Genomic DNA, 26,689 nt, shown 5'->3' with positions numbered 1-26,689 from the left:
GACCAGGAAACTTAATGTAAATCTGACCGGTTTATTATAAAACATCCCCACAGTTTGAAACTCTTTGTGTTAAAAGAAGTGTTGAACAAACTGAGGGCTAACTGGCAAGCAGAATATTTCTCCCAGAAGAATATTTTATCCACATCAAAAGAAGAGAAGCTAAAATCTGTTTTTAAATAACTCCATAAGGCAATCACCCAACCAAACAAAATCCAAGTAAACAAACAGACCGGGGCCAGATTTAATAAGATAGACTTACAATCCATGCAGCTTTTCACAGCAACAAGTTTCAATGTAGTTTGGCTTATTGTGCAGAACTAGACAAGCTTATATATGCCAGTGGCTTACACTCACGACAGAGAAGCTTAGAAAACATGATCACCAGACTGAATAATATCCAAAGCAAAATTAGGCAAACATCAGACAGCTCATATTAGAGGTGTGACTTCATAAGAGAGGGTGTGGGTTAAAGGCAGGAAGGGTGAGGTTTGTGTGACTTTGTAAATCTAAGTGGATGCATGCAATCATTTTTTAACCCTCCTGTTATGTTAGTTTCTCTGGAACAGCAATAATGTTCCTGGGTCAATTTGACCCGGGGCATATTCAATTATGCAAAAGTGTCAGAACCCCCAAAAAATCACAATACACGTTTGTTTTAATCAAATTTTTTACTCCATTACTAATCATTTAAATCAAGATTAAGTCAATTGGTGTTCTTTAATTCTCACAGATCATGGTTCAATGAGGATAACTCACTCGTTTTTCATTAAAATCCATGTTAAAGCTTTTTTTAATGTACATTGGAAAGCCCTAAATATAAATACAATAGTTTTACATGACATAGATTTTTGTTTATTTTATTTAAAATTGAGTTTTTTTATTTTTTTGAAGTGATGTTGACAAATTGACACGACACCTCTTCTGTCACATGTGTCCAGATTTTTATGCTGCATTTAGCTGGTTTGGAAGAAACATATTGCCTAAAATAGACTTTAAAAAGGGTCAATTTGACCCGTAACATAACAGAAGGGTGAAAGGGTGCTTTTTAGACCTGTTGTATTTTTGGGAGGGGGTACTCTCCCTTCACTTCTTCTAAATTGTCTACTGATTGTGAATCCTTCATTATGACTGTAGTGTTATGTTAAAAGTAAACCTGGAATTATGAGCTTTTTCTCCTCTGCTTGTCTCACTGAATTTAATCCCTGCATCATAAAGACCCTGATTTACTACACACTTTACACTGTGCCTTTAAGGAACGACTGTTGAGTGAATTAGTGCTGCTCCTTTACTTTTATGGCTTGTTCTCAAAGTACGGCTGTTTTAATTAAATGTGTTCAGTGCATCTCAGGGGGATTTTTTTTTAGTAGGGTTGTTTTACAGAAGGTTTCAGATATACAGTATGTAGTATTTCTTCTTCCCTGCTACCATTCTGCAGGCTGGGAGAACAGCATTTCCTCTTTTCAATGTTAGCATTAACATACAAGAAAGATCATTGACTCTTGAAATCTTAATTGGAAAATGTTGCCACGAGTTAGTAGTGTTGTAGTCAAGACCACATTAACTGAAACCAAGACATGTCTGAGACCAGAGTGCACCAAGACCAAGACATTTAGGGATCGAGACCGAGTCAAGACCAAGACCAAGGTAGGGCAAGACCGAGACAAGACCAAGACCATATATATAAATGAAAAATCATCATGAGAGTTAACAAAATAAAAGACTTCTGTTCGTTTTATTTAAGTTTCCTTTGAATACAATTGACAGCAACAAACAAGGTTTGGTGTTGTCTTTGTTGCCTTTCTTTTGACTCCTTAAGTTTAGTTTTTTCTCTTATCACAGTAATGACAGGGACACAGAGTGCATCAGTGGTGGTCTTGACTGGTCTTGATATAATATACGGAGTCCACCCAGTCCGAGACCGAGACAAGATCGAGTAAAAATGCTTTCGATTCCAAGACAAGATCGAGACCTGAAATAAGCGGCATCGAGACCAAGACTGTCTTTTGCTGTATTAGTTAACACACTGATGATTGAGCCAATGCTGAATACTGATAAAGCGCTTGCACTCACTGCTCTCTTTGGTATATCAATCAGAGTATCAGACAACATTTGTGCAGACAAATCCAAGTGCCATCCATCACCCTTCAACACCAGAAAGAGAAGCTAGAGGTGTTGAAGTTCTCACTAAATGACACCACAAGGTATGGATCAATGATAGCAGTGTAACTTCAGTAACAAGAGCAAATCAAAGGAAATCATTTGACAGTGAAGTGAAACAAACTTGGGCACAAAAGTAGTCCTGCAATTACCACCTTTATAGGTCCCATCAAAGACATGAAGCCATTAGTTTCTAAAATATTCATCACACTATGTATAAAATCTGTGAAACTGTTCGAAAGGAAAAGTGAAAACTGAGGCTTGAAGTTGCAGAGCAGTGCAAAATCCCTGAGACAGTTTAGGATTAAGCTCAGGTTTAATCTGCAAAATGTAAACGAGAGAAACTCTGTACAAGGGAAACGATTGTGTGTGTGCAAGCAAACCAGGCATTAAACACACACACACACACACACACACACACACACACACACACACACACACACACACACACACACACACACACACACACACACACACACACACACACACACACAGTGCTGTGGTGATGAGCAGCAGTGTGTGGGTAATCACAGCAGTCACGCTATCTATAATCAGAGGAATGTCAGACACACAGTCATTCAGACAGACAGACAGACAGGAGGACGTCACAAATACAGGACAACACTCGCAGTATTTATTTTCCCTGATAGGATATTCAGTTTAATCCTGAAATCTTCCAGAAGTTCTTTGTTTGAAGGGATCCATAACGTTTGTTTATCTAATGAGATTCCTGGAAACCGTTCTCCTCCGTGTGAACAGAAGCAGTCAGATTTCCATACCAAGCGCACATAAGAAGATCATCACATTAAAGCGAGAGAGGCTGCACAGTGTGTTGTACTGTCTGCAGCCGAGATCTGAAGTATAAGGGAAATTATCACCATCTGCAGAAGGAGCGTTTCCAGTCTCTGCCTGTTAATGTGCGTTTGAGATTTGCACATTAAAAATCTAAGTGGATTTGGCAGAAATTATAATTGAAGTATAAACTCACACGGCTGCTCACTTGGCTGCCGACTTTAAGTACTACACCTAAAAGTCCTTGATGTCACAGTAATATCTAAAGTGTATCATCTATTTATAGCTGAGGTTTTAAATTGATAGAGAAGAGCATTATTTCAATGATATCTGGAAGGTCTCCACTGCTGTGATCATACTAATACTGTATGTCGCAGGTGGATGATTAGAAATTCTGCAGAAATGCACGTCAGTCTGAAAGGTTAAATTACACTTTGATGCAATAACATAGATTATAAATCAGCATCAGTACACACTAAATCAATATCTAATCTTTATGTTATGATGCATATCTAGTCTTACAGTGTCAGATTTAATCTTTTATATTAGTTTGTGTCAGCCGTTATCTCTTCATCCATCCAACATTTGCACTTTTGCATCAAAGCCACAAGAGATACACAAGTTACTGACTGATGGAAGGATTAATAATAAAAATTGAACCTATGACACAAAAATGCAAAAGAAAAATAAGTTATTTAGCTGTCCTGCAGAAACAACTGATGAATATTCCACTCAACCTCTGATGACAGCTGGCTCTGTCTCTAAGACAATCACAGTTTCCACAGTGGAAGCACCATTTTTAGACCGTAAACATGGTGGGGCCAGAGGGACCACCACCACGGGTCAAGGTGCGAGTCCAGGTCAACACTTCTGTGTCATTCAATACCTCAGAAAACAACATACTGACACACAGCACACACACACATTCCTGCAGACACAGTGTGTATAAATACATACAATATGAGACCCGTATAGTGAAAAGAAGAAAGCCTTAGAAACAAAGCAGCTCAACGTTGAGCTCACACATGAAATTAAGAAGGATTTCCTACCTCGATTGAGGAAACTACTCCACATCATCGACAGGGAAACAGCTGCCTCACCTCCTCCTCTTCCTCCCTCTCCCCTCTGTCATCTGCTCCCCCGATAACAAAAACCAACGAGGAGGAGAAAACCCAAAACAAACAGCAGAGAATCGCCACCTGACTGCCTGTCTGTGCGAGCGCAGAGGGACACGTGTGTGTGTGTCTCTGTGTGTGCGTGGAGAGAGAAGGGCGACCGACACACAGCGAGAAAGAGACAGAGCGTACAGTGCATTTGAATCACTGAGGTGATGATATTCAGGGTGAGCGGTGATGACAGCCACTCTGTCTCAATGGAAATCCCTCTTTCACTGTGTCTCTATCTCGGTGTGGCTCACTCGCTCTCAGCCAGTTCATGGCATCGCGGTTCAGAGAAGAGAAAGAGGAGGGGAGGAGAGGGGCAGGAGAGGAGATTGGAGGACAAGACTGAGGAGGAGAGGAGGATACAAGCACCAATTTGTTGCATTCTCAAGAACAACATGCATTATAAATAGAGCCAGGAGTGGAGGAAAACAGAGGAAAACAGAGGAAAACAGAGGAAAACAGAGGAAAACAGAGGAAAACAGAGGAAAACAGAGGAAAACAGAGGAAAATAACAAATTAGAAGCCAGAAAAGGATTTTGCAAGATGATATTTCAGGGGATAAAAAGGAATATTAGACTTAATCAAAAGAGGAACTTGGAAGATAAAATAAAAGCATTAGTAATCGAGTGAATTCCTAAAACTATGATAAAACAAACCGTCCTCTTTTTAGCACTCCTAGTTCTTCCTGTTCTCTACCAACACAATCCGTCTTCAACCATTTTCCAAGTCCACATGGTAAGTAATCCTCTACCAGTACAACCAGTTCTTCACTGCCTTTAGGTCTCACACTAAACCACTACTGTCAACCAGGCCTTTTTTCCCCTATCCCCTCTCCTAATCCAATAACTATTGTTCAATTCATATTCCCAGCTTTCCATATAATCCTGACTAGTCCTTCCAATGCCTTGTCTTAAATTCAACTTGTCCAACTTGTCAAGTCCAAACAGCTTTCTCCTTCACAGTTCTCCTTAAAGCCATCTACCAGTTTAATAGTTAGAACAGTTTTCAACAAGACAGTGACTAGTTCTACCAGAACCCTGTTCTCTTTTCTACAAGTTGTACTAGACCTTGACTGGTATTTCAAAGCCCTGTACTAGGTCCTTTAATTCCCCATCTAGCTTTTACCTCCATTTTTCTCCAGTCATTAAGCACAATGCCTAACACGTTCATCAGGTATCAACTTATTTCCATCAGACATTTACTCTTCCTATGGTTTTACAATTCTTATTCTTTAACCAGTTGTCTGCTGGTTGGAGAAGATCTTCTGGTGTCATTTGTTTTCTTCTAGACTTAAACAAAGTAATCTGCCATGTCTGCTAGTCCAACCATTTTTATTTGCTTTTTTTGCATCAACTATTACCAACCAGTAACTAGTACTCTGTTATCTTTTCTACAAGTTTAAACTAATTCATGGCTTGTCTCCTCAGCCCCACTCCTAAACTTTGACTTTTCCAACTAGTACTCTGTTATCTAATCTACAAGTTAAAACTAGTTCTTGACTAGACTCCCCGGTTCCATTATACCAACCTTCTCGTTTTCTCCTTAACCTTGACAACCCTTCCACTCATTAATCTGCTATACCAATATATTTACTGGTTCCACATACATGTCTGGCTTTCAACCAGACATTTACTAGTCCTTCCAAAGGCTTTCCATCAACAAACTTCCCATTTTTCTAGTGTTACTTCCATTAGACTTTAAACCGCCTCTACTAATCATCTACCAGTTCTGCTAGTCAAACCTGTTTAATACCTGACCTTGACTGATCCTACTAGAGCTCTATTACCTTTGTTCTGGTTTGTAAACCTTGAACTTGAGCTCCATTAATAATGTCAGTTTTCTACTTAACAAGTTCCTCTTTCTTGAAGACCCTGATAAGTCAGTGTAATGTTTACTATTTCTACTAGTTTAGCTAAATATCTTCTACAGTATTCCTCCAAATCATCCACCGATTCTAGTAGTCCTACTAGTTGCTTCCAGACCTAGACCTGCTCTGCTAGTTTATATTTTCTACTAGTTTTACACCAGACCTTCACAGGCTCTCTAGGTCATATAGTTACCATCACACTAGTTCCATTAGTTCTGCCTTCACCTCATCTAATCCATTTAAGACACTAACACTGAGCGTAACCAGTTGTCTATTAGTTCTGCTGAGTTTAGCCAGTTTACTACTAGACTCTGGCTTGTCCTGCCAGCCCTCTTCTAGTTTCACATGTCCTATTTGTATTTCACCATTCTTATACTACCATACCACTACCACGCAACAACCCCACAACTAGTTCCTCTGACCCCAGCCAGTTGTCTACTAGTGCTGCTGCCCAGTTTACCAGACTCAGGCTTGTCCTGCTTGCCTTTTACTGGTTTCACCTTTTCTGCAAGATTTCCATTGTTCTTGTACAACCAATCCACTACCACACACCAATCACATAACTAATTGTCCAGTGGCTCTTGACTATTCCTTCAGGGTTTTATCAATTTCACTAGTGCTACAACAAACCTTAGTATCCTTTTCCCTGTTCTTTATGTTTTACAATAGCCCATGGAGTAATTGCAGTTCCTCTAGTTCTATTTTTTTGTAGTAGACCTTCACTCATCCTATAAAGAATTAGTTTGTTTGGACTGAACAGTCCAAGCAGTTGTTCACTAGTCTATCAATCCAACCAGTCATCTTTTATCCTCTCCAAAAGTTTTCTAATGGACCTTGGTTGGTCCTTTTGGTCTTTTAGTAGTTCCACTAGGTCCACCAGATTTCTCATTAACCATGACAATTTCTATCAGCCCTCTAATGGTTAACAAGTCTTCAACATTGACAAGTCTTCCCAGTGGTCTGCTTGTTTGGCTGGTGCTTCTTCTGTATACGAGACTTGAACTACACATTCTAGCCTGTAACTAGTTCCCAACAAAACCATACCTTATTAAGTCCCACCAGTACTCTACCCTTTTACCAGGGTCTTACTAGTTCTGCTTATCTAACTGACGTTGCAAAATCCTGTAAAGTTCTTTACCAGAACTCTTCGGATGGTGTCAGTCGTACAATGGGTTAACAAGTTCTTTAACTTTCTACTTGTCCTCCACCAGTCATACACACTTTTCATCCTGTAGAAGCCCTATCTGGTTTCCACTAATCCATTATTCAGCATATCCTCAAAGGTCTCCTGATGTGACAGCCTAGTCTTACATATTGTCGAAACCCACACAACCCTGACATGTCATTTGGCAAAATCCCCCACCAGTCCTCTGCCGGTCCCACTACTGTTACAGGACAGTGCACAGGTATTCATGAATGTGGGTTGTGTGGGGGTAGTCTTCACAGGTTCAAATCTGGTCACATGCCCCATATACCCCTGACCCTGGGAGCCCATTGTCACCACTATACAGCACTTTGAGTGTGTGAATCTGTCAGCAGGGTCTATTCATAAACTGCGGAATACATCAATGCAAGACCACACATCAACACCTGCTCAATCTCACACACATACACACTGCTGCAATATGTATCTATTAATAACTGTCTATTTCTCAGCTCATTATGTATGGGGTATCAGCAGGACAACGCGCTGACCTTTATTAGCCCAGGAGAGCTAATTAGAGCTAGCTCCCACACAATCTCTCACACACCACATGAGAAGGAAAGATAGGGAAAGGTGAGCTGATGCCGACATTTCCACTGTTCAGAAGAAATATCCAATCAGGAAACCTGGGTTTCTCATTAGAGGAAAAACTTTACATTCCACCCTGGGGAGCTCTGTGAAATACTTCACACACTGAAATACTGCCTCACATTTACATTCTTCATACTGTGACTGCAGTACGGCACAGCAGACTCTCAGAACACATTAACATTACTGTCCAGTAGAAAGAGCTCTGCCCACACAGAGAATTACAAGAGGAGCGTAGCTTTAACATTGTAAATGTTATTAGTCTCATGTGAGTTAATCTCTTAATTTGCTCTGAGCACGTGAATCATGGGAATTCACTTCTTTCATTAGTGACTGAGTGCGTGTGCGAGAGTGTGTGTGAGTGTGTGTATGAGTGTGTGCAGAAGTTCATATGCTGCCTCCTAGTGGTCACTAACTGACACTGAGGAGAAAATCCAGCTGCCATTGTGTTCAGTGGGAGTGATATTAATTGTGACCATTAAAATGGTGCTCTCAGCTACTAGTTCTAAGAAATGTAGCTGTAATTATTATGTAATCATTATGTAATCCTTCTCTGACTCCCTGTGACTTTGTAACTTCAGTTTTATAGTGCACTTGTGTTGTTATTAATTGCAGTCTGAAGTTTGAAGATCAATTTTAGACATTATGTGTTTGTTTGTTTTTTAAATTTTTGGCTGACATTATGAAGGTGTTTATATTAATATGCTAATTCAAGCAACATAATGAATACAGGTAGTTGAACTGTCTGTTGCTAGAAGAAACCAAATTGGCAGAATTCCAAAGCAGTTGCCGATGTTTCATCCACCATTTTTAAAAAATCTGTGACTAAGAAAGTGGCGTGTTTTATCTTCCTGCATCGATTTCTTTGTTAGAAATGAATGTGCTGCCATCCTTTTATTTAATCTTTTCTCCTGGAAGTTATAATGTGAAATAATCTAATATTTTACTGACTGTTTGACGTCAACATGTTGCGAACAAACCATGCTAAGTAACTGTTGGGCTAACCCAGAATGTAGGATTATTTTGCACTTTGTACATGCGCTCATAGGACTTCTTCACCTGCAGTGTCTCACAAAGAGATACAGCAGGTCTTTTCTTCCTGCAGTGGTCAGACTCTATAACCAATAATATATATATATATATATATATGTGTGTGTGTAAGATATGCTTATTTTTTACCTCTTTAATCTAATTTTAATTTTAATTGCTAATAACTTTTTAATAATTGTTACTTTATAGGCTCTTGTTTGCTTTATATATTTATTTTGCACTGTCTACTTTGTTACTGTGACACTTTAATTTCCCCGTTGTGGGACGAGTAATGGAATCTCTTATCTCTTAAAAGCATATTTTTAAGTATATACTGTCCTATTTTAAATTATTATAGACATATATGTAATATTTATTCTGTTAATTTTTATTTGGGATTTTTTCATTTTTTATTTCTTCTTCTTCTTATTATTTTTTTTTTACATTTTTTAAAATGTATTGTGGATTATTTCATTTCATATGTAGTTATTAATTAGATCTTATATTATGAATTTGATAGATCACCTCTCAGCATTTTAATATTTCATTCTGTTTTACTTTGCTGTATTTTCTTTTAGTGTAGTATCTCAGTTTATTTTACTCGTTTAATCTTTTAGTGTTTTAATATCTTAGTAATTTATTTTATTTTGGTGAGTTTTAACATGTTATTTTACCTCCAGTGTTTCCTCATTAAGATATCATGCCTGTGTTTTCTCAGTTTGTTCTTCTTTTTCTTCTTTGTTATTTTTTTTAAAATTTATTTTAATTACTATTATTTTTGTTGCATATTTCATGTTCTTAACCTTCCATATGGGGTGGGTTTGGAGGTCGGGGGTGGGGTTTGGATTGGAGTGAGGGGTCTTCTTATCTTTTTGTATTTTCAATTTATTCTATTTTTTATCTTTTTTTATGTACAGCACTTTGTGTTAGAATATCATTGTATGATAAGCGCTTTACAAATAAAGTCTGACTGATTGATTGATTGATATTGATAAGGTGTATGACAATATTAACTTGCTACAGAAACTGAATGTGAATCTCCAGCTTGTGATGGTTTCTATATGGCATGAGTATTTGACAGTAGGCCTTATGTACCTGCATGAATCCAGTTTTCTTGTAGTCCCTCCAATTGATTTTTGTTCTTTGTGTTTTTTTGTATGTTGCTTTTTTTATACACCTTTCTCATACTTCAAATGCCCCTCCTTGCCTACCTGTTTCAGAGCTGTGTTTAGATTGCTGCTGCGCACTGTAGCTGTGCACCTACACAAAGAGTGTGGGCAGAAGAGCTCCTCTACATCTCAGAGGGTAATATTACACATCGTAGGATACTACATTTATCTGACAACTATTTCTATGCAGATGAATAATAACTCACAGAGATCATTTTGGATTGTAATAGATTTAACTACCCAATGATGAATCTCTAACTATTGCTTGCACATTTATGCATTAATTGAACTATCATTTGTTAGAATTTGTAGAGTTACACCTGTGACAGAACCCACTTTAATACATAACAGGAACTTCACTTTTGATACATCAGGGACATTTTTATGATAACATTTTCCAAAAGAGTAAAATTTCAGATGCAGGGCTTTGACTCATGCTTCATCCCTCTCAGTGATATCCATTACTTTTAAGTAGTGACGGTGCATGGACTTTTTTGCAATTCATATAAATGTTGGATGACTCAATACAAATAAAAAAAGAAGACAACAACTTAACTTTATTTCTCTGATTCATCCCTGTTTTCTGCCGAGTCTCTTCATCTTAAAAGAGATGAATAAACATCTTTGAATAAATGACTGAAGCAGTTTTGTATAACAACTTTGATTGAGGAGCTCAAAGAGCTCAAAGAGCTGTGCCCCTGTAGCCCCACTGTTTATATTGGCTGTGATGTCATCTGACCTGACTGCTGATAGGCTACTCAGACAGCCAGGTCACTGTCAAGCACACACACACACACACACACACACATACCAAGCTTGGCCTAGAGGAGCCGAGTTCAGGCCAAAGAGCTTTTCATGGTCGAGCGAGCATCACGTAATGGACAGAAACACAGAGAGAGAGAGAGAGAGAGAGAGAGAGAGGAGAGAGAGAGAGGAGAGAGAGAGAGAGAGAGAGAACAACATGACCATTCAGGCTGAGTGGTGTGTGTCCGTGTGTTGAGAGGAGGGATGGATTTAATCTTTAATCAGTGTTATTGTATCCTGTACACTGATATGGACGCACAGTGTGTAATTACAGCTGCTCTACACACATGTACACCTGAATATGTGTGATTGTGTGAGTGTGTATCATGTGAGATTGTCTTTTGGTTTCCTATCCCCCCTGACATCATCATACCAATACTGTAATAAGATCCGTGTGTATTTTTAATATTTTGTCCTCTTGTTCTGGTTGAGTTTGGAAACATTTTTTTCACTGTAATCACTATTATGCAATTGCTCCATATTTCTTTATAGATACGCTACAATCAGCCCATAACTATCAGAATGCATGGTGTTTATGATCAAGGAAATATGATGAGGAAGTACAGCACTTCATTTTTAAGATGTTTCACATAAAGATTTTATCAGTGAAAATCTGTGTGAAGGCAGATGTGTTCCACTAAAAATAAAAAGTGAATGAAGTGGTGTTAAGAATGGGTGCAAGCAAAATTAACCATGTCTTTGAGAAATGTCAGAGAGGTTCTGGAGCAGTGCCACGTCCCAGTTTACTGACCTGCTGCTGTCTGCTCCACTTTAACTCCTTTACATCTTACACTTCATACTAACACTGTTGACCAGCAGTTTGACTTTAAAAACTGGGTCTGAGTCGTCGAGGACGCTCTGGAAGTGATCCACTCAGGACTAATAAGACAGCCAAAGAGGGTCAAGTGATGAGAAAAACTTTAGCTGTTGTTTCATCAGCAGAGGGTTAATTCTGGAAGTACACAGTGAGAAGATAGCTGCAGCAAACATCATAACTATGTATTTGTATAGGGGGTGAAAAGGCTAGGATTTACATATTATGTTGCATAGTTAGGGCATGTTGTTGACTGATAGGTGGTTCTCTGTATCTGTTTGTCAGAAGGCTCATCTCAGCTCCACTTCCTCGCCTATGTCCTGGTTGATCAAATGTTAGGTTGAGTCAGCATTTCCAATATGATGCTGTCACCGTTGGGCTTCCTAACGCCTCTTTAGACACCAGTAGGTGTTGTCACAGAGAGTGCATCCTCGTGTCACAGTCTGTGGGGAAACCACTGGTCTGACTTTGCCCAAATTTAATGTCTGAAACTTAAGCTTCAAGCTACAGCCTATATTTCAATATTTCAACTCATGTGTCATGAGCATGCCTAACATGTGTTATGGGGGGGAAGCTAACCTACCTATAAAGAGGCTAAATTTGGCATGCCATTAAGAATAAGCTGTGGTGATGATCTTACTTAATGCAGGGTCAGATTATCCTTTTTCGGGGTCAATCTGACACTCACATCCACCCACACAAAATAACTCTGACCTCTCCCAGGGGGCAGCAGCTGTCGATGATGGAGGAGTCAAAGTCACTCTCACTTAGTAGACAGTCTGTCAGACTTTACAAATTGATGTCCTGTTTGCCTCTTCAATGTCCATCTGGTAACTTTGAGAACTTTCTACACTAGTTTAAATGTTTAGATGTGGTGCACGTACTCCAAACTAGTTACCCCCTGCCTGTCCACAGGTACAGAAGCTATTTGTCAGCTGTAGTCTTTGTGGTGTGTTTATGAGACGTGTCAAACAGAAAAGGACCCATGAATTGTTTAGGGAATCAGTCATTACAAGTGCCGTTTACCATTAGTGGAACCTGCGTGAGTACTTCTCCTACCTGTAGTAGTGCTGGTAGGGATGCTGAGGCCTGGACTGGGGCCTGGGGTTGGAGTTAGTCCTGCAGGCTGGGAGCAGAGCCCTGTGGCATGTGGAAGAGACCTTGACTGAGCTCCAGCTGGAATCAAAGATATAAAGACCCATTAGAACAGAAGAGATGACGTGTTATTAGTGCCTCATCTTTCTCCTTGTTTAATGTTTGTTTTCATGCACTAGAGTTTTACTGCTATGCCTGACAAAGAGTCATTTAAGTACAGATCAAGCTTCAGGATCAGGTCTTTGGCAGGTTTTTCAAACAGTGAATACAGCCAGTTCATAAGTTATCCAAGGTCTGTTGACGTGTGTCCCAAAATATTCTACAACTCCCTTACAAGCTGATTTATGAACTCATGCAGAGGGAACTTCTATTACTGCTACAAAAATCACACAACATTAGCAGCTGTAAAGTACCTGATGCCTGTTGTCCTGCCTCTCCAGCCTGGAGCTGTCTCACCCTCCTAAGGTGAGACCTGCCATTGTAGTGCAACTGGGCCTGAGCCGCAGAGGTAAGCTGCAGGTTACACACCTCACACAAAGAGTAAGTCCCACTTTGACCTGGGGAGAAAAGGAACAAGGATGAGTCAGACTGTTGGTTAAACAACAAGGATGAGTCAGAGACGAGAGGAAAACAACCAAGACTTTATCAGAGGGTAGGAAAAATGACACTGACTGGGCAGGCTATAGGAAAAAACTACAAGGACACAAACTGTAGAAAAAAAGAAGAGTCATAATTAAAGAAACAATGAATTTTAAAATACGTTAAAAGACTACTTGAATCAGTCTATATCAGGCTATAGGAGTACAAATTTCAAACACCAAGAATGAGTCAGAGTCCTTAAAATGACTTAAGGCAAGACTGTAGGGATAAACTACAAGGATGGGTCAACCTATGGGGTAAGAATTATATGCATTGTAGGCAAGATATTAAGATTACGAGAGGCACAGCCGACTTGATAACAGGCGGGAACACTGTAAGCTGTTGGCTAGAAAGCCCGCCTCTTTACGTCACACTTGCTTGACAGCAGTAATGTTGAGTTCGCATTTCCAATATGGCTCCCGCCGACAATTGGCTTCAAAACAGCGCTTCAGAAACAGATGGTTGACGTCACGGATACTACGTCCATCATTTATACAGTCTATGATTGTAGGAGGTTCTGTGGGATAAAAATTGAAGCATTGTCTCTGGAAAATGTCAGTCACCTATAGATGGAGTCTGTGGGGCAGATAGGCTGATGGTTGTGGGTATGGGCGCGTCCATCAGCTCTTGACACATCCCTCCATAGGCAAAGATCTGCCCATTCTCCAGGAGCTGAGAGGGGCCGAGAGGAGTCTTCATCCCTGAGGAAGAAGAAGAATAAGAGAATCACATATATATGATGATCACTGGTGTTAGATATCATTAATGTTGATTAAGAGGGGGGTGTGAAGTTTACAAAAACACAGGGAAATGCCTTCACATTGAATGCTAGAGCAGAGAGAATAGAAAGCCTTTATTGTCATTCTACAAGGTACAAGAATATATGGTTCACCGCACTGACATTCAGGCATCCACAGTAACAGGAAACATACATTGTCTAAATACAATGAACACTACTTCAGGGGGAATCACGTATATTGCACAATAAAAATGTGTAATAGTGTAAATTGCAGTAAAATAGTGAGTCTTGCACCAATTTTTTTTATCGCACTCATATGAATGTGATTATCCCAGGATGAGAAGTAGGGTAATGGTAGAGCTAATGCACTGGGCAATGTGTGTGTGAGTGTGTGTCTATGTGCAGCAATGTTAGATATTGATTCAAATGTATCTATAATAGATAGCATCACACATTAACAACTCCTATTTATAATTAATTAGTGCTTCATATAATATGTACAAATGTAACAGCTTTAACATGGTATAATGTAGTTATATGAAACTATATAGAGATCTTAATTATTATTATGAGCAGTATATGTCAGTTTTCACAGATAACCCACTGAAGACATGTCCAGTTGCAGTTTTAGAGTTTCTATTTCCTTGAAGACCTGTGGATGAATTGCCTAACGCCACGTTCTGCTGTGTTGTGTAAGAATGCCTTATTCAAAACTTAAATTAACGTTTTTAAAAAGCTAAATTGCTAAATTTAATTCTCAAAACTCAACATCTATCTTCCTTTCTTTAAGAAAATGTATGTACTGCTACATAATCAAGCTGGATCCAGCACTGCAAGTTACAAGTGCAAACATCGCAGAGGTTAACGTGCCGCTGAACATCGACCAGAACAGGTAATGACAGGAAGAGGAGACACACAGATGGACAGACAGACAGCAAGAGGACAGACAGATGGACAGGAGTGAGGCCTGGGTGACACCGGATGCAGAGTGTGAAACATCAAACGCTTACAGGGAGAGTGATGAAGTAATGAGTAAGAGAGGAAGGATGACAATGTGTGTGTATGAGTCCAGTATACAGTGTGTGTTTGGACTTGTGTAGGTCAGTCCATGACTGTGTCCATCTGTTTTCCTGTCAGCTCAGCCAAGTCACATGACCTCTGACAGGACACACACTGACACACACTTTTTTCATTTTTCAGTTAGCTTTATTGCTATGACCTACATACATTACTACTTGATACTCGCCATTTAAACACACTTTCAGGATGCAGATCTGATTTAGATGAACTCATTAAGGCTGTAATGGCACACTGCTGGCTAATTGCACAGAAGAAATTGTTTCTTAATGATAATTTGGACGTATCGAATGGTATATAACAGCTGCTGGAGACATTACGGCCTGCACTGGAGATGAAATCAAGGTCTCTACATTGCTAGTATCAACATCAACACACCAGCTGGACCAGCCATGCGGATTGGCTACATTGAAGCCCTCAGAGGCAAATTTGTGATTTTGAGTTGTATAAATAAAACTGACTTGAACTGACTTGACATTTAGCCAAACAGGAAGCCACTATTGTTATTCCACAGCCGTGGGTCAGCCTGTAGGGACCTACTGAGACCCGTGCAGCCACTATAGTGTTGTGTTTTGCTTCTTATTGCAGTGACAAAGTGTTCTGAGTGTGCCACCACAGTCATCTTTAAGATGAGAGAAATGAAAGGATTTTTTTGCAACCCTTGTTCCATGAATAAAAATCTACTCATTTTCACTCATAGACAATGTTACATCCCTGAAAGTAGCACTTCCTAAATCTGCATTCATATGTCCCCATTGAATAATCACAAAAAAAACAACTCCTGTTTTGAAAATCAGTAAAAGGGAAATGATATACTTGTTAAATTAACTTTGTAAAGTGAGAAACTCATCAATTTAAGTCTACACCCCCAAGCTTGGTTTTTGGGTCACAAGAGGAAATACATTTGGGTCACTAAGCATAACATTTTGTTATGTGCACCGTTATACCACAGTCTAGGAGAATACTTGATTCTGATTGGCTGAAGGCAGTCTATTATTCATGATTCAAGCACACTGACCTTTAGGTTTTCTTTTAAAGAGAGTTGTGGCTTTTCATCTTTTGTATTTCTATGCATTTTCTAGAACGCTATGATGTTGGGAGTTTTATTTCATCATACTCTTTTATGGCTCTTTTGAGTCTTGTCCTTGTAAGTATCCATATTATGAAACTAAAACTAAAACGTATTCATGCTGAAATAAAATGAAGCATTTTCAAAAATTAAAAAAACTAACTTAACTAACAAACAAGCATCAAAAGCTTACTAAACAAAAACTAAAATTAAAAACAAAAATCATGGTGACATTTTAAGAAAAACTGAGAGCTTTACATTTTTTTTTTTACCTTAAAACAGTCATAACCTTTACACTGCATAGGTATCTTATGGCATAGTCATGGTGTTCCAGGTATTAGTCCAACCTCAAGTGTTAAGAGAAGCTATGAGAGTTCTGGCTTTTAAAACACTGAAGATTTTTATTCCAGGACGCAGGAAACCTAAATGTGCTGTAGTGTCCTTTGAGGAGTTCACAATCAGGAATTAATGGCCTAGGCAGTAGCAACTGTCCAACATGGGCTCCTCGTGGTGCATTAATTCTTGATAACAGACACCTCATTGGGAATTATCCCTTACTTAACTGTGTGTGGAAGCTTAAGATAACTGTAGTTAGAATAACATTGTATAATCTGCTGTCCCAGTTAGTTTACTTCAAGGTGATCAGGAAATGTGGGAAACACCACCTTATACCAGGGGCATGGTTCCCACTCTTTCCAGAGATCATTTTCCAGGACATTTCCAGGACATTTCCAGGACATTTTCAGTGATGATCAAGCTGGTATGACCATCTAAATTTAGTCCCTAATTTAGTTCCTAAATAGTTTAATATGTTCCTCTCAGTGGAAGTCTACATTGAAAGACATGCAGTCTATGGCTATCAATGAAATCATCTCTTACATGCTTAAAAATTATGGCAAATTGATTGATGCAACCACAGATGTACAGCACTTCACTTTATTAGTGCAACCAAGTAACAATGATGGCCAACATCTCAGCTTTCTCTTTTCTCAAAAAATATAAAATGAGCAAAGAAGAAAACAAAAGAGCCTGCAAAGGAATCAGGAAGCTGCCTTACTGAAATAATTAAATAATAATAATGATCAGAGGATCAGTGCATAATGACCTAAATAGAATTGAATGACAAAATGGCCACAAATGTTTCTCAACTCAACTCAGACTCAAAATATACCTGCTTAATCATGATTTTCATCCTGCTAAGTGGTCGATATAAAACAAAGCAAATGTCATGTTTTTATTTGAGTTACTGTAAACTGAAAAAATTCACAGGTGTAAAGACGCTCTCTGTATTTGAAGATCTCTCAGAGATTTAAAAAAATGTAAACTGTCTTCCTGCGTGGCGATGTCTATTATGATCAGCGATGTCTACAGCGTGGAGTTTCTGTGCAGCTGTGTCGCTCTGTTTGTTCCGTTTGTTTTCACTATCGGGAGTTTGCACTCCTACAAGCTAGAGGAGGGGTTCTCAAACTGTTTGGAGCCAGGGACCCCTTACAGGTGAGAAAATTGTCCAAGGACCCCCTCATAATTGTAACACAGATTAAGCACATTAGTGATGTGTCATGATCAAAAGCTGCGGCTCTGAGAGCCGATGCTTTATAGTGAATCAGAAGAGCCGGCTCACATCCAGAGAGAGCCGGCTCCCAGTTTGTTCCTTTCCCTGCTTAGCTCTCTCAGTGCTCAGCCCAAGCTCTGCTCACAGCAGAACTTTGTTTTGATTGGTCAGCATGGCGGCCATGCGGCCAATCACATGTGAGGATATAGGATACAGGTGATGGAGGGGAGGCTGTGTATCATGGATACATCTGTTCCTTCAGAGAGGGTTAGGGTTAGGGTTCTTCTCAAAGACCGGGCAAATACTCACTGAGAGGAGAAACCGGATCAGCCAATCCAAGCTGAGGGATTGGATTTTTCTCAATGCCAACCTGAGGACATTAATAAGGTTTGATCATGTTGGTTCTGGTTCTGTATGCTCGAGTTTGGTTCTGGTTTAGTTCAGTTTGCTTGAGTTCGTTCTGGTTCTGTTATGGTATGGTTCTGGTTCTGTTCTGTTCTGTTCTGGTTCTGTTCTGTTCTGGTTCGATTCTGGTTCAAGTATGGTTCGGTTCTGGTTCGGTTCTGGTTCGGTTCTGGTTCGGTTCTGGTTCGGTTCTGGTATGGTTCTGGTTCGGTTCCGGTTCTGGTTCAGTTCTGGTATGGTTCTGGTTCGGTTCCGGTTCGGTTCCGGTTCGGGTCTGGTTCGGTTCTGGTTTGGTTCTGGTTTGGTTCTGGTTCAAGTCTGGTTCGGTTCTGGTTCGGTTCTGGTTCGGTTCCAGTTCGGTTCCAGTTCGGTTCTGGTACGGTTCTGGTTCGGTTCTGGTTCGGGTCTGGTTCGGGTTCGGTTCGGGTTTGGGTTCGGTTCTGGTTCGGTTCGGTTCTGGTTGAGTTTGATTCTGGTTCTGTTTGCATGAATTTGGTTCTGGTTCTGTATGCTTAAATTAAGTTCTGGTTCTAACCCTAACCCTAATCCTAACCCTAACCCTAATCACAACCCTAACCCTAACCCTAATCCTGACCCTAACCCTAACCCTAACCCTAACCCTAATCCTAATCCTAACCCTAACCCTAACCCTAATCACAATCCTAACCCTAACCCTAATCCTAAACCTAACCCTAACCCTAATCACAACCCTAACCCTAACCCTATCCTAACCCTAACCCTAACCCTAATCACAACCCTAACCCTAACCCTAATCCTAACCCTAACCCTAATCACAACCCTAACCCTAAACCCTAATCCTAACCCTAACCCTAATCACAACCCTAACCCTAACCCTAATCCTAACCCTAACCCTAACCCTAATCCTAATCCTAATCCTAATCCTAATCCTAACCCTAACCCTAACCCTAATCACAACCCTAACCCTAACCCTAACCCTAATCCTAACCCTAACCCTAACCCTAATCACAACCCTAACCCTAATCCTAACCCTAACCCTAACCCTAACCCTAACCCTAATCCTAACCCTACCCTAATCACAACCCTAACCCTAACCCTAACCCTAATCCTAACCCTAACCCTAATCCTAATCCTAATCCTAACCCTAACCCTAATCACAACCCTAACCCTAACCCTAACCCTAATCCTAACCCTAACCCTAACCCTAATCACAACCCTAACCCTAACCTTAATCCTAACCCTAACCCTAACCCTAACCCTAACCCTAATCCTAATCACAACCCTAACCCTAACCCTAACCCTAATCCTAATCCTAATCCTAACCCTAACTCTAATCACAACCTAACCCTAACCCTAACCCTAATCCTAACCCTAACCCTAATCACAACCCTAACCCTAACCCTAATCCTAACCCTAATCCTAACCCTAACCCTAATCACAACCCTAACCCTAACCCTAACCCTAATCCTAACCCTAACCCTAACCCTAATCCTAACCCTAACCCTAATCACAACCCTAACCCTAACCCTAACCCCAACCCTAACCCTAACCCTAATCATAACCCTAACCCTAATCACAACCCTAACCCTAATCATAATCCTAACCCTAATCACAACCCTAATCATAACCCTAACCCCAACCCCAACCCTAACCCTAACCCTAATCACAACCCTAACCCTAACCCTAACCCCAACCCTAACCCTAACCCTAATCACAACCCCAACCCTAACCCTAACCCTAACCCTAACCCCAACCCCAACCCTAACCCTAACCCAAACCCTAACCCTAACCCTAATCACAACCCCAACCCTAACCCTAACCCTAACCCCAACCCTAACCCTAACCCCAACCCTAACCCTAACCCTAACCCCAACCCAAACCCTAACCCTAATCACAACCCTAACCCTGACCCTAATCAAAACCCTAACCCTAACCCCAACCCCAACCCCAACCCCAACCCTAACCCAAACCCAAACCCTAACCCTAATCACAACCCTAACCCTAACCCTAATCACAACCCTGACCCTAATCAAAACCCTAACCCTAACCCTAACCCTAACCCAAACCCTAACCCTAACCCCAACCCAAACCCTAACCCTAACCCCAACCCTAATCACAACCCTAATCCTAACCCTAACCCTAATCACAACCCTAACCCTAATCATAACCCTAATCACAACCCTAACCCTAACCCTAATCACAACCCTAACCCTAACCCTAATCACAACCCTAATCCTAACCCTAACCCTAACCCTAATCACAAACCCTAACCCTAATCACAACCCTAACCCTAACCCTACCCTAACTCCTAACCAAGCGGCAAACTCTGAGAGCCGATGCTTTATAATGAATCAGAAGAGCCAGCTCACATCCAGAGAGAGCCGGCTCCCGGTTTGTTCCTTTCCCTGCTTAGCTCTCACAGTGCTCAGCCCCAGCTCTGCTCACAGCAGAACTTTGTTTTGATTGGTTAGCATGGCGGCCATGCGGCCAATCACATGTGAGGATATAGGATACAGGTGATGGAGGGGAGGCTGTGTATCATGGATACATCTGTTCCTTCAGAGAGGGTTAGGGTTAGGGTTCTTCTCAAAGACCGGGCAAATACTCACTGAGAGGAGAAACCGGATCAGCCAATCCAAGCTGAGGGATTGGATTTTTCTCAATGCCAACCTGAGGACATTAATAAGGTTTGATCATGTTTGGTTCTGGTTCTGTTCCTTGAGTTTAGTTCTGGTTCTGTTTGCTAGAGTTTGGTTCTGGTTCTGTTTGCTTGAGTTTGGTTCTGGTTTTAGTTCAGTTTGCTTGAGTTCGGTTCTGGTTCTGTTAAGGTATGGTTCTGGTTCTGTTCTGTTCTGTTCTGTTCTGGTTCTGTTCTGTTCTGTTCTGGTTCGATTCTGGTTCTGTTCCAGTTCGGTTCTGGTTCGGTTCTGGTTCGGTTCTGGTATGGTTCTGGTATGGTTCTGGTTCGGTTCTGGTTCAGTTCTGGTATGGTTCTGGTTCGGTTCCGGTTCGGGTCTGGTTCGGTTCTGGTTTGGTTCTGGTTTGGTTCTGGTTCAAGTCTGGTTCGGTTCTGGTTCGGTTCTGGTTCGGTTCTGGTACGGATCTGGTTCGGTTCTGGTTCGGGTCTGGTTCGGGTTCGGTTCGGGTTTGGGTTCGGTTCTGGTTCGGTTCCGTTCTGGTAGGGTTCCGGTTCGGTTCCGAACCATTTCATTTCCATCTCCCATGGACAGTCCCCACCGAAATTCAAACCCATGACCCTTGGATTGAAAGGCAGCAGCAATGTCCGCCACACCATAAGCCAACAATGCAGTGCTTGCCTCTTTAGGTCTTTTCATTCCACTTTTTTTTACTAGTTTAAAAAGCACAGCTCATGCACATTATAAAAAATGTTAAATCTGATTTTTTATAGCTCAGACAAATAGAAACTGGATCATTTAGCGTCATCATAACATTTTTTTGGGCATAAAATGAACATACAGCATGCTTCAGGTATCAGAGAAACTCTGCTGCTTTCACACTTTCATGCTCTCTCCTTCTCTCTTTCTTACTCTCTCTTCCAGCTGGTTGTTGGAAGCCAACTTCATGTTCTGCAGACAGCTGGTTAATCTGCCATAGTGATGAATTAGCTACAAAATGCACACACACACACACAACTACTCACACACACATACACACACACACACACACATGCATAGAGCCAGCTGATGCTGACATCAGCTTTAGCAAAGGAAGGATTAAATATATCTGCTCTATTGAGCTGGGAATTACACATTACACACACTCACACACACTAAGGTAAACACACACACACACAGTCACACACACACACTCAAACCCACAGTAAATCCATGTAGTAATAACAAGACTTAGAAACAGCAAGTCAGTGAACTGAGCATCAAAGTAAAATGAAATGAAATATGAGTATTTACCTTTTCTCTTGTAATGTGTGTGTGTGTGTCTGTGTGTGTGTGTGTGTGTGTGTGTGCATGTGTGTGTGTGTGTGTGTGTGAGTCTAATCCAGGCTGACCAGGCAGTCAGTAATCAGAGGCCAGCTGTGGGTTATAATCTCACACAAAATACACACACACGCCATCTCATACACACACACGACAGCGCACAGCAGTCAAGCAACAATGTGATTCCTGGTTGTAGAGGAAAAGCAAAAATATTTTTCTTCAGTCTTTGAAAAAAGCAGGTCAGTGCTTCACAGCGACCTAAAGAAGAAAATGCTTACACCTTTAAGGCTTCAAAGAGTCAACAGAGTGTGGAAAACACGTCAGGTTCATCCCCAGGACTTAAATGTCCACAATAAAATTCTGCTTATACTGCGCAGCTCATGTTTGGTTTTCTTATCTCTGAATTAGTCTCATGTTTTCCTGAGTAAACAGAAAATCTGTACTAATCACCTCCAAACAACCCCTCTATAAATCAATAACGGGGTACCACAGGGCGTTGTACTGGATCCTTTTCTATTCAAACTCTAAATGAACAATATCAGCACTTAAACAAATGATTGCATTATCTCTCTTTATGCAGACAACACTGTTTTGTTTACATGTGACTCCTCTTGAACAAAGGCTGTATAAAATCACTGTCTGCTTTTAACATTCTTCAGATATCCCTGCTCTGAAGCTTAAACTGAGTGCTGGCAAATGTCTGAAACTAATGTCTCCCTGACACCTACACACTTACTGGTACTGACATGGAAACTGTCCAATATTTGCAATACCTGGAAATTTGGCTTGTCAGCAGTCTCACTGTGTTAGGATTAACTGGCACAGACACCAAAGATAAAGGTTGTTTTTAAATGTCAGAATAAATTATCTTTTTGCTATGAGGTCAGAAAAACGGGTGAAGTCTACCTTCTATCTCTGACTGTGGAGGTCTTTTCTGCTTTATCTTTTTTACATGCTGTCCATCAATGTGTGTTTCATCTCATGTTATAAATATATACTGTACACTAAGGGGGGAAGGAAGCCCGCCCTCACTAAAAACTGAAAGATAACTTTAATCCAAAAATGTTCACAGAAACCTTAGCCTGAAAAAGCTACATCAGTACCTCACACCACTTCTAAAAATTAAAAATCAATACTTCTTTATTCCTATAGCTGTGTATTGCATCATTAACAGTAAGAGATTGCGTGCTATAGCACTTCATTCATCTTCTTGTGATATTGTGTAGACACTGCAAAAGTTTGAGTATAGTGACCTCTTCTTCCAATTGTATTTAATCAATTTTGTATTATTAGTGTATATTTTGACATGTATGTCCATGTATGTAGTATACATGTGCAGGCAGATGTGGGTATAGATTAATGAACTACTTATTTCTAGATGAGGTTTTGGTCAGCTATGCATTCTTTTCTCTTCAGTGGTTGTGATAGGATGGTACTGCTGTTTTTGATTTCAGTGATATATTGTGAACCCTGACTTTACATCCTGATAGGGGTGGGGGTTTGTCCAATTATTCCACGATCACTCAATTGTGTATCATATGTAACTCTGAATGTGAGAAAAACACAAATTAAGTCTGAGAAAAAAATATATATAAAACCAATACTCCAATCTTGTGAATCAAGTTGTGAAATGTACAGAAAACAACAACCACTGAACTGAAGCCTGAGCTGGCCACACTGATAGCCCCAGAAAAACTGCAGTGAAATTAACTGCAGTTCCTAGAGTGTCCACTAGAGGTTGGTTCTGAAGTCGATGCAACCCTGTTACAGTCCATATTAAAATTCCCATATATTATAAAGGCTTAGAGCTAGGGTAAGGCTGATTTGACAGACAGGTGAGTGGGTTGTAAATGTTTGCCAGGCTTCCATGCTACGGTCTTAACTTCATCTCTTTGCCAGTTTAAAGAGAAGTTGGAAGGTAGTTAGAGTCATTTCCAACATGACAACGGACATCCTTGGCTGTCATAGCGCCTTTACAGAAACCAAGAGGTGACATCACTAGTCCTTGTCATACTTCCAGTTTAATGCACAATATCTATGCCCCTGCAGCTTCTCACCTTCAATATGAATGTCTCTGAGGCATGATGGTGGGACGGGATCACTGTGAGCCAGCTGAACAGCACTGTGAGTACGTATGCATGTCCTTGCGGGTGTGAATGTGAAGCTCCTGTGGTGTGTTTACCTTTCATGCTTCTGCGAGGCCATAACACAATGTGAAACCACACACTGAGACACCGATATTACACTGTCATGGGATTAATATGAAAGCACACAGGCGTGGAGCTGCATTATGACTCTACTGCAGACTCGCAATATGAAGAGGACTGTTGAGACTACGTCCACATTTGAGACAGTCTATGGTTTCTCCATGAGGTTATAATGGAGTCAGATGATAGCTGATGGTCTAAGAGATCCCTGTTTCTAACATCTAGTTTTGTACCTTCTTTGGATGCATATATAAGATGTGCTCAAGTAGAAAACAAACATGTAAAATTATATTCTTCACTTTATGCTCTGCTTAAATTGATCTCATTAGCAGAGCATATCTATTTTAGGGAAGCAATCAAAGACAGCAGACCTCTGCCAAGGCCCTGTTCATAACTAAGCTGATTCTGGATCTGGTTCCAGCTTTCATAGGTTCTTCCTTGGCTTACGCTCAACCCTTCCACAAAGTTTCCTGAAAACTGGGCCATTAGTTTGTCCTGTCACTTGCTGAAAAACTTTCAAATAGCACAAAAACCCTAAAAATATCAAACTAGAGGCAGCTCCACTCACCATGATGTACAGCCATTAAGACTGTTCTCTGGTGAAAAGCTTTCATGTCTAAAATGTGTGTCAGCTATTGTTCAGTGGGGCATGAAAGCTTTTATGAGCTGTTGTTCGTCTGGAGAATGTTTTTAACCCACAAGGGCATGTCACCCGACAACTGACATTATGAGAAAACACTAGAAACACGAGCTTCACACCGTCCAATTTTTCATCTTTTCTTTCCTTGCTTGAAAATTGTTTTTATGTCAGTGAGTGGACAAACATGGAGCTGTTAAGTGGTCGAAAGCTCTGATTTCTGCTGTTGAACCAGATAAAGAAGAGGCGATATTGAGGGGGGCACTAATGTATGTCCTTGTTCCCTCAGAGAAACTGTACAGCACACACACACATCAACACACACGCACACACAAACAGTAACCTGAGGGAACAACAGGACAAAGAAACTAATGGAGATGTGAAAAGACAGAGAGGGAGGTCTTAGAGTGGCTGTCTCTCACCCTGAGGCCAGGAGCTGGTAATGACAGTGGTCAAAGACACACACACACACGCACACACACACACACACACGCAGAGTAAACAGCACAGTGGCCAGCAGCGGTGGAGATCCTGAAACGAACTACAAGATCCATTTTGATGTTTGTGTGTTTGTCCCTGCAGGAATCTGAGCTACAATCAGAGGAAACTGGTGAAAACACAAACCTCTGCCTTAAAGTATCTTCACTGCACATTTTTATATTTCAAACTACACTTCAAGTAACCATTTGTATTTTACATAAAGAGTAATTCTGAACCGATCAAAAGAAATGAGGGTCAAATAATATCAAACACTCACATCCACAAAGGCAGATCTTCCTCCCAGGCTGTCCTCGACCTCCAACCAGCTTCACAAGTTCATATCTTAGCAAACCACTTATTTCTAACCTCGAAACCTCAAACTAGAGCAGCTCTGACCTGAAACCACAAACTTTACGCTGGATTGATGAAGCTAGTTGGAAGGAGGAACTAGCTGACGGGCTGAATTCAGGACACAAACTTTAAAATAAGTTTAATTTTCCTGGCTCCCTCCCCTCATTCTACTTAGAAGACAAAACTGCTGTAAGCTTGTAAATTATGACTCCAACCTAAATTTAAAGTAAGCAGAGAAAACTACAGCAGAATGAAAATATAGGGATGCCTCTTTATTCTGTGTAATTTTATCAGTGTTGCACTTTATGGATGTGTTGATATGAAGTTTACCTGAGCCCTGAAGTTTATTTAGAAAGTGACACTGGACAGGAGGAACTTCAACAATGATGCAGTCCTCTTATTGTTGTGTGAATGGTCTGTTTCTGAACTCGACTTAAGAGCGCAACAAACTGCAGAAACGTTTGTTTAGCTGCATGAAGTGAAGAAACTCTCAGATAGCAACAACTATGCAGCAAAGCAAATGTACAAGCACATATTTACATAAATACTGCATCATTTTTAAGATTCTGTTTCTCACTTTCAAGGCCATCAACAACCTCCTCAGGACCTCATTGAGCTCCTCCATACTAAAATACCCACCCTACCGTAGTCTCAGGTCCTCCTCTTCCACCCAACTCACCCTCCCACCTGCTCGCTTGACCGCCACAGGGTCGAGAGCCTTCAGCCGCTCGGCCCCCCGCCTCTGGAACTCTCTCCCCCAGGTCTTACAAAATTCCACCTCTCCCACCACCTTCAAATTGTGCCTCAAAACTCACATTTTCCACCAAACCTACTCACTTTAATTTGTCTCTATGGGACTGGAAAGACTTCAATTCCATTTTTCTAGTATTGCATTTTTATCATGTTGTATTTATGT

The 26,689-nt window shown here is 40.6% G+C and overlaps 1 protein-coding gene across 1 annotated transcript in view; it reads right to left on the bottom strand.

Moving 5' to 3' along the window:
* Nucleotides 1-26,689, bottom strand: part of znf385b (zinc finger protein 385B) — a 77,944-nt gene that overhangs the window by 31,756 nt on the left and 19,499 nt on the right. Inside the window, exons 2-4 of the mRNA XM_034693341.1 lie at nt 13,885-14,022; nt 13,096-13,239; nt 12,647-12,763 (exon numbers count right to left, since the gene is read on the bottom strand). Coding sequence (XP_034549232.1) covers nt 12,647-12,763; nt 13,096-13,239; nt 13,885-14,020 — 397 coding nt within the window. The 5' untranslated portion in view covers nt 14,021-14,022. The remainder of the gene's footprint in view (nt 1-12,646; nt 12,764-13,095; nt 13,240-13,884; nt 14,023-26,689) is intronic.

The sequence above is a fragment of the Notolabrus celidotus genome, chromosome 10, assembly GCF_009762535.1.
Source record: "Notolabrus celidotus isolate fNotCel1 chromosome 10, fNotCel1.pri, whole genome shotgun sequence".
NCBI lineage: Eukaryota > Metazoa > Chordata > Actinopteri > Labriformes > Labridae > Notolabrus > Notolabrus celidotus.
Note: the sequence above shows the minus strand (reverse complement) of the source record. Positions and strands in the feature narration are given on the sequence as shown.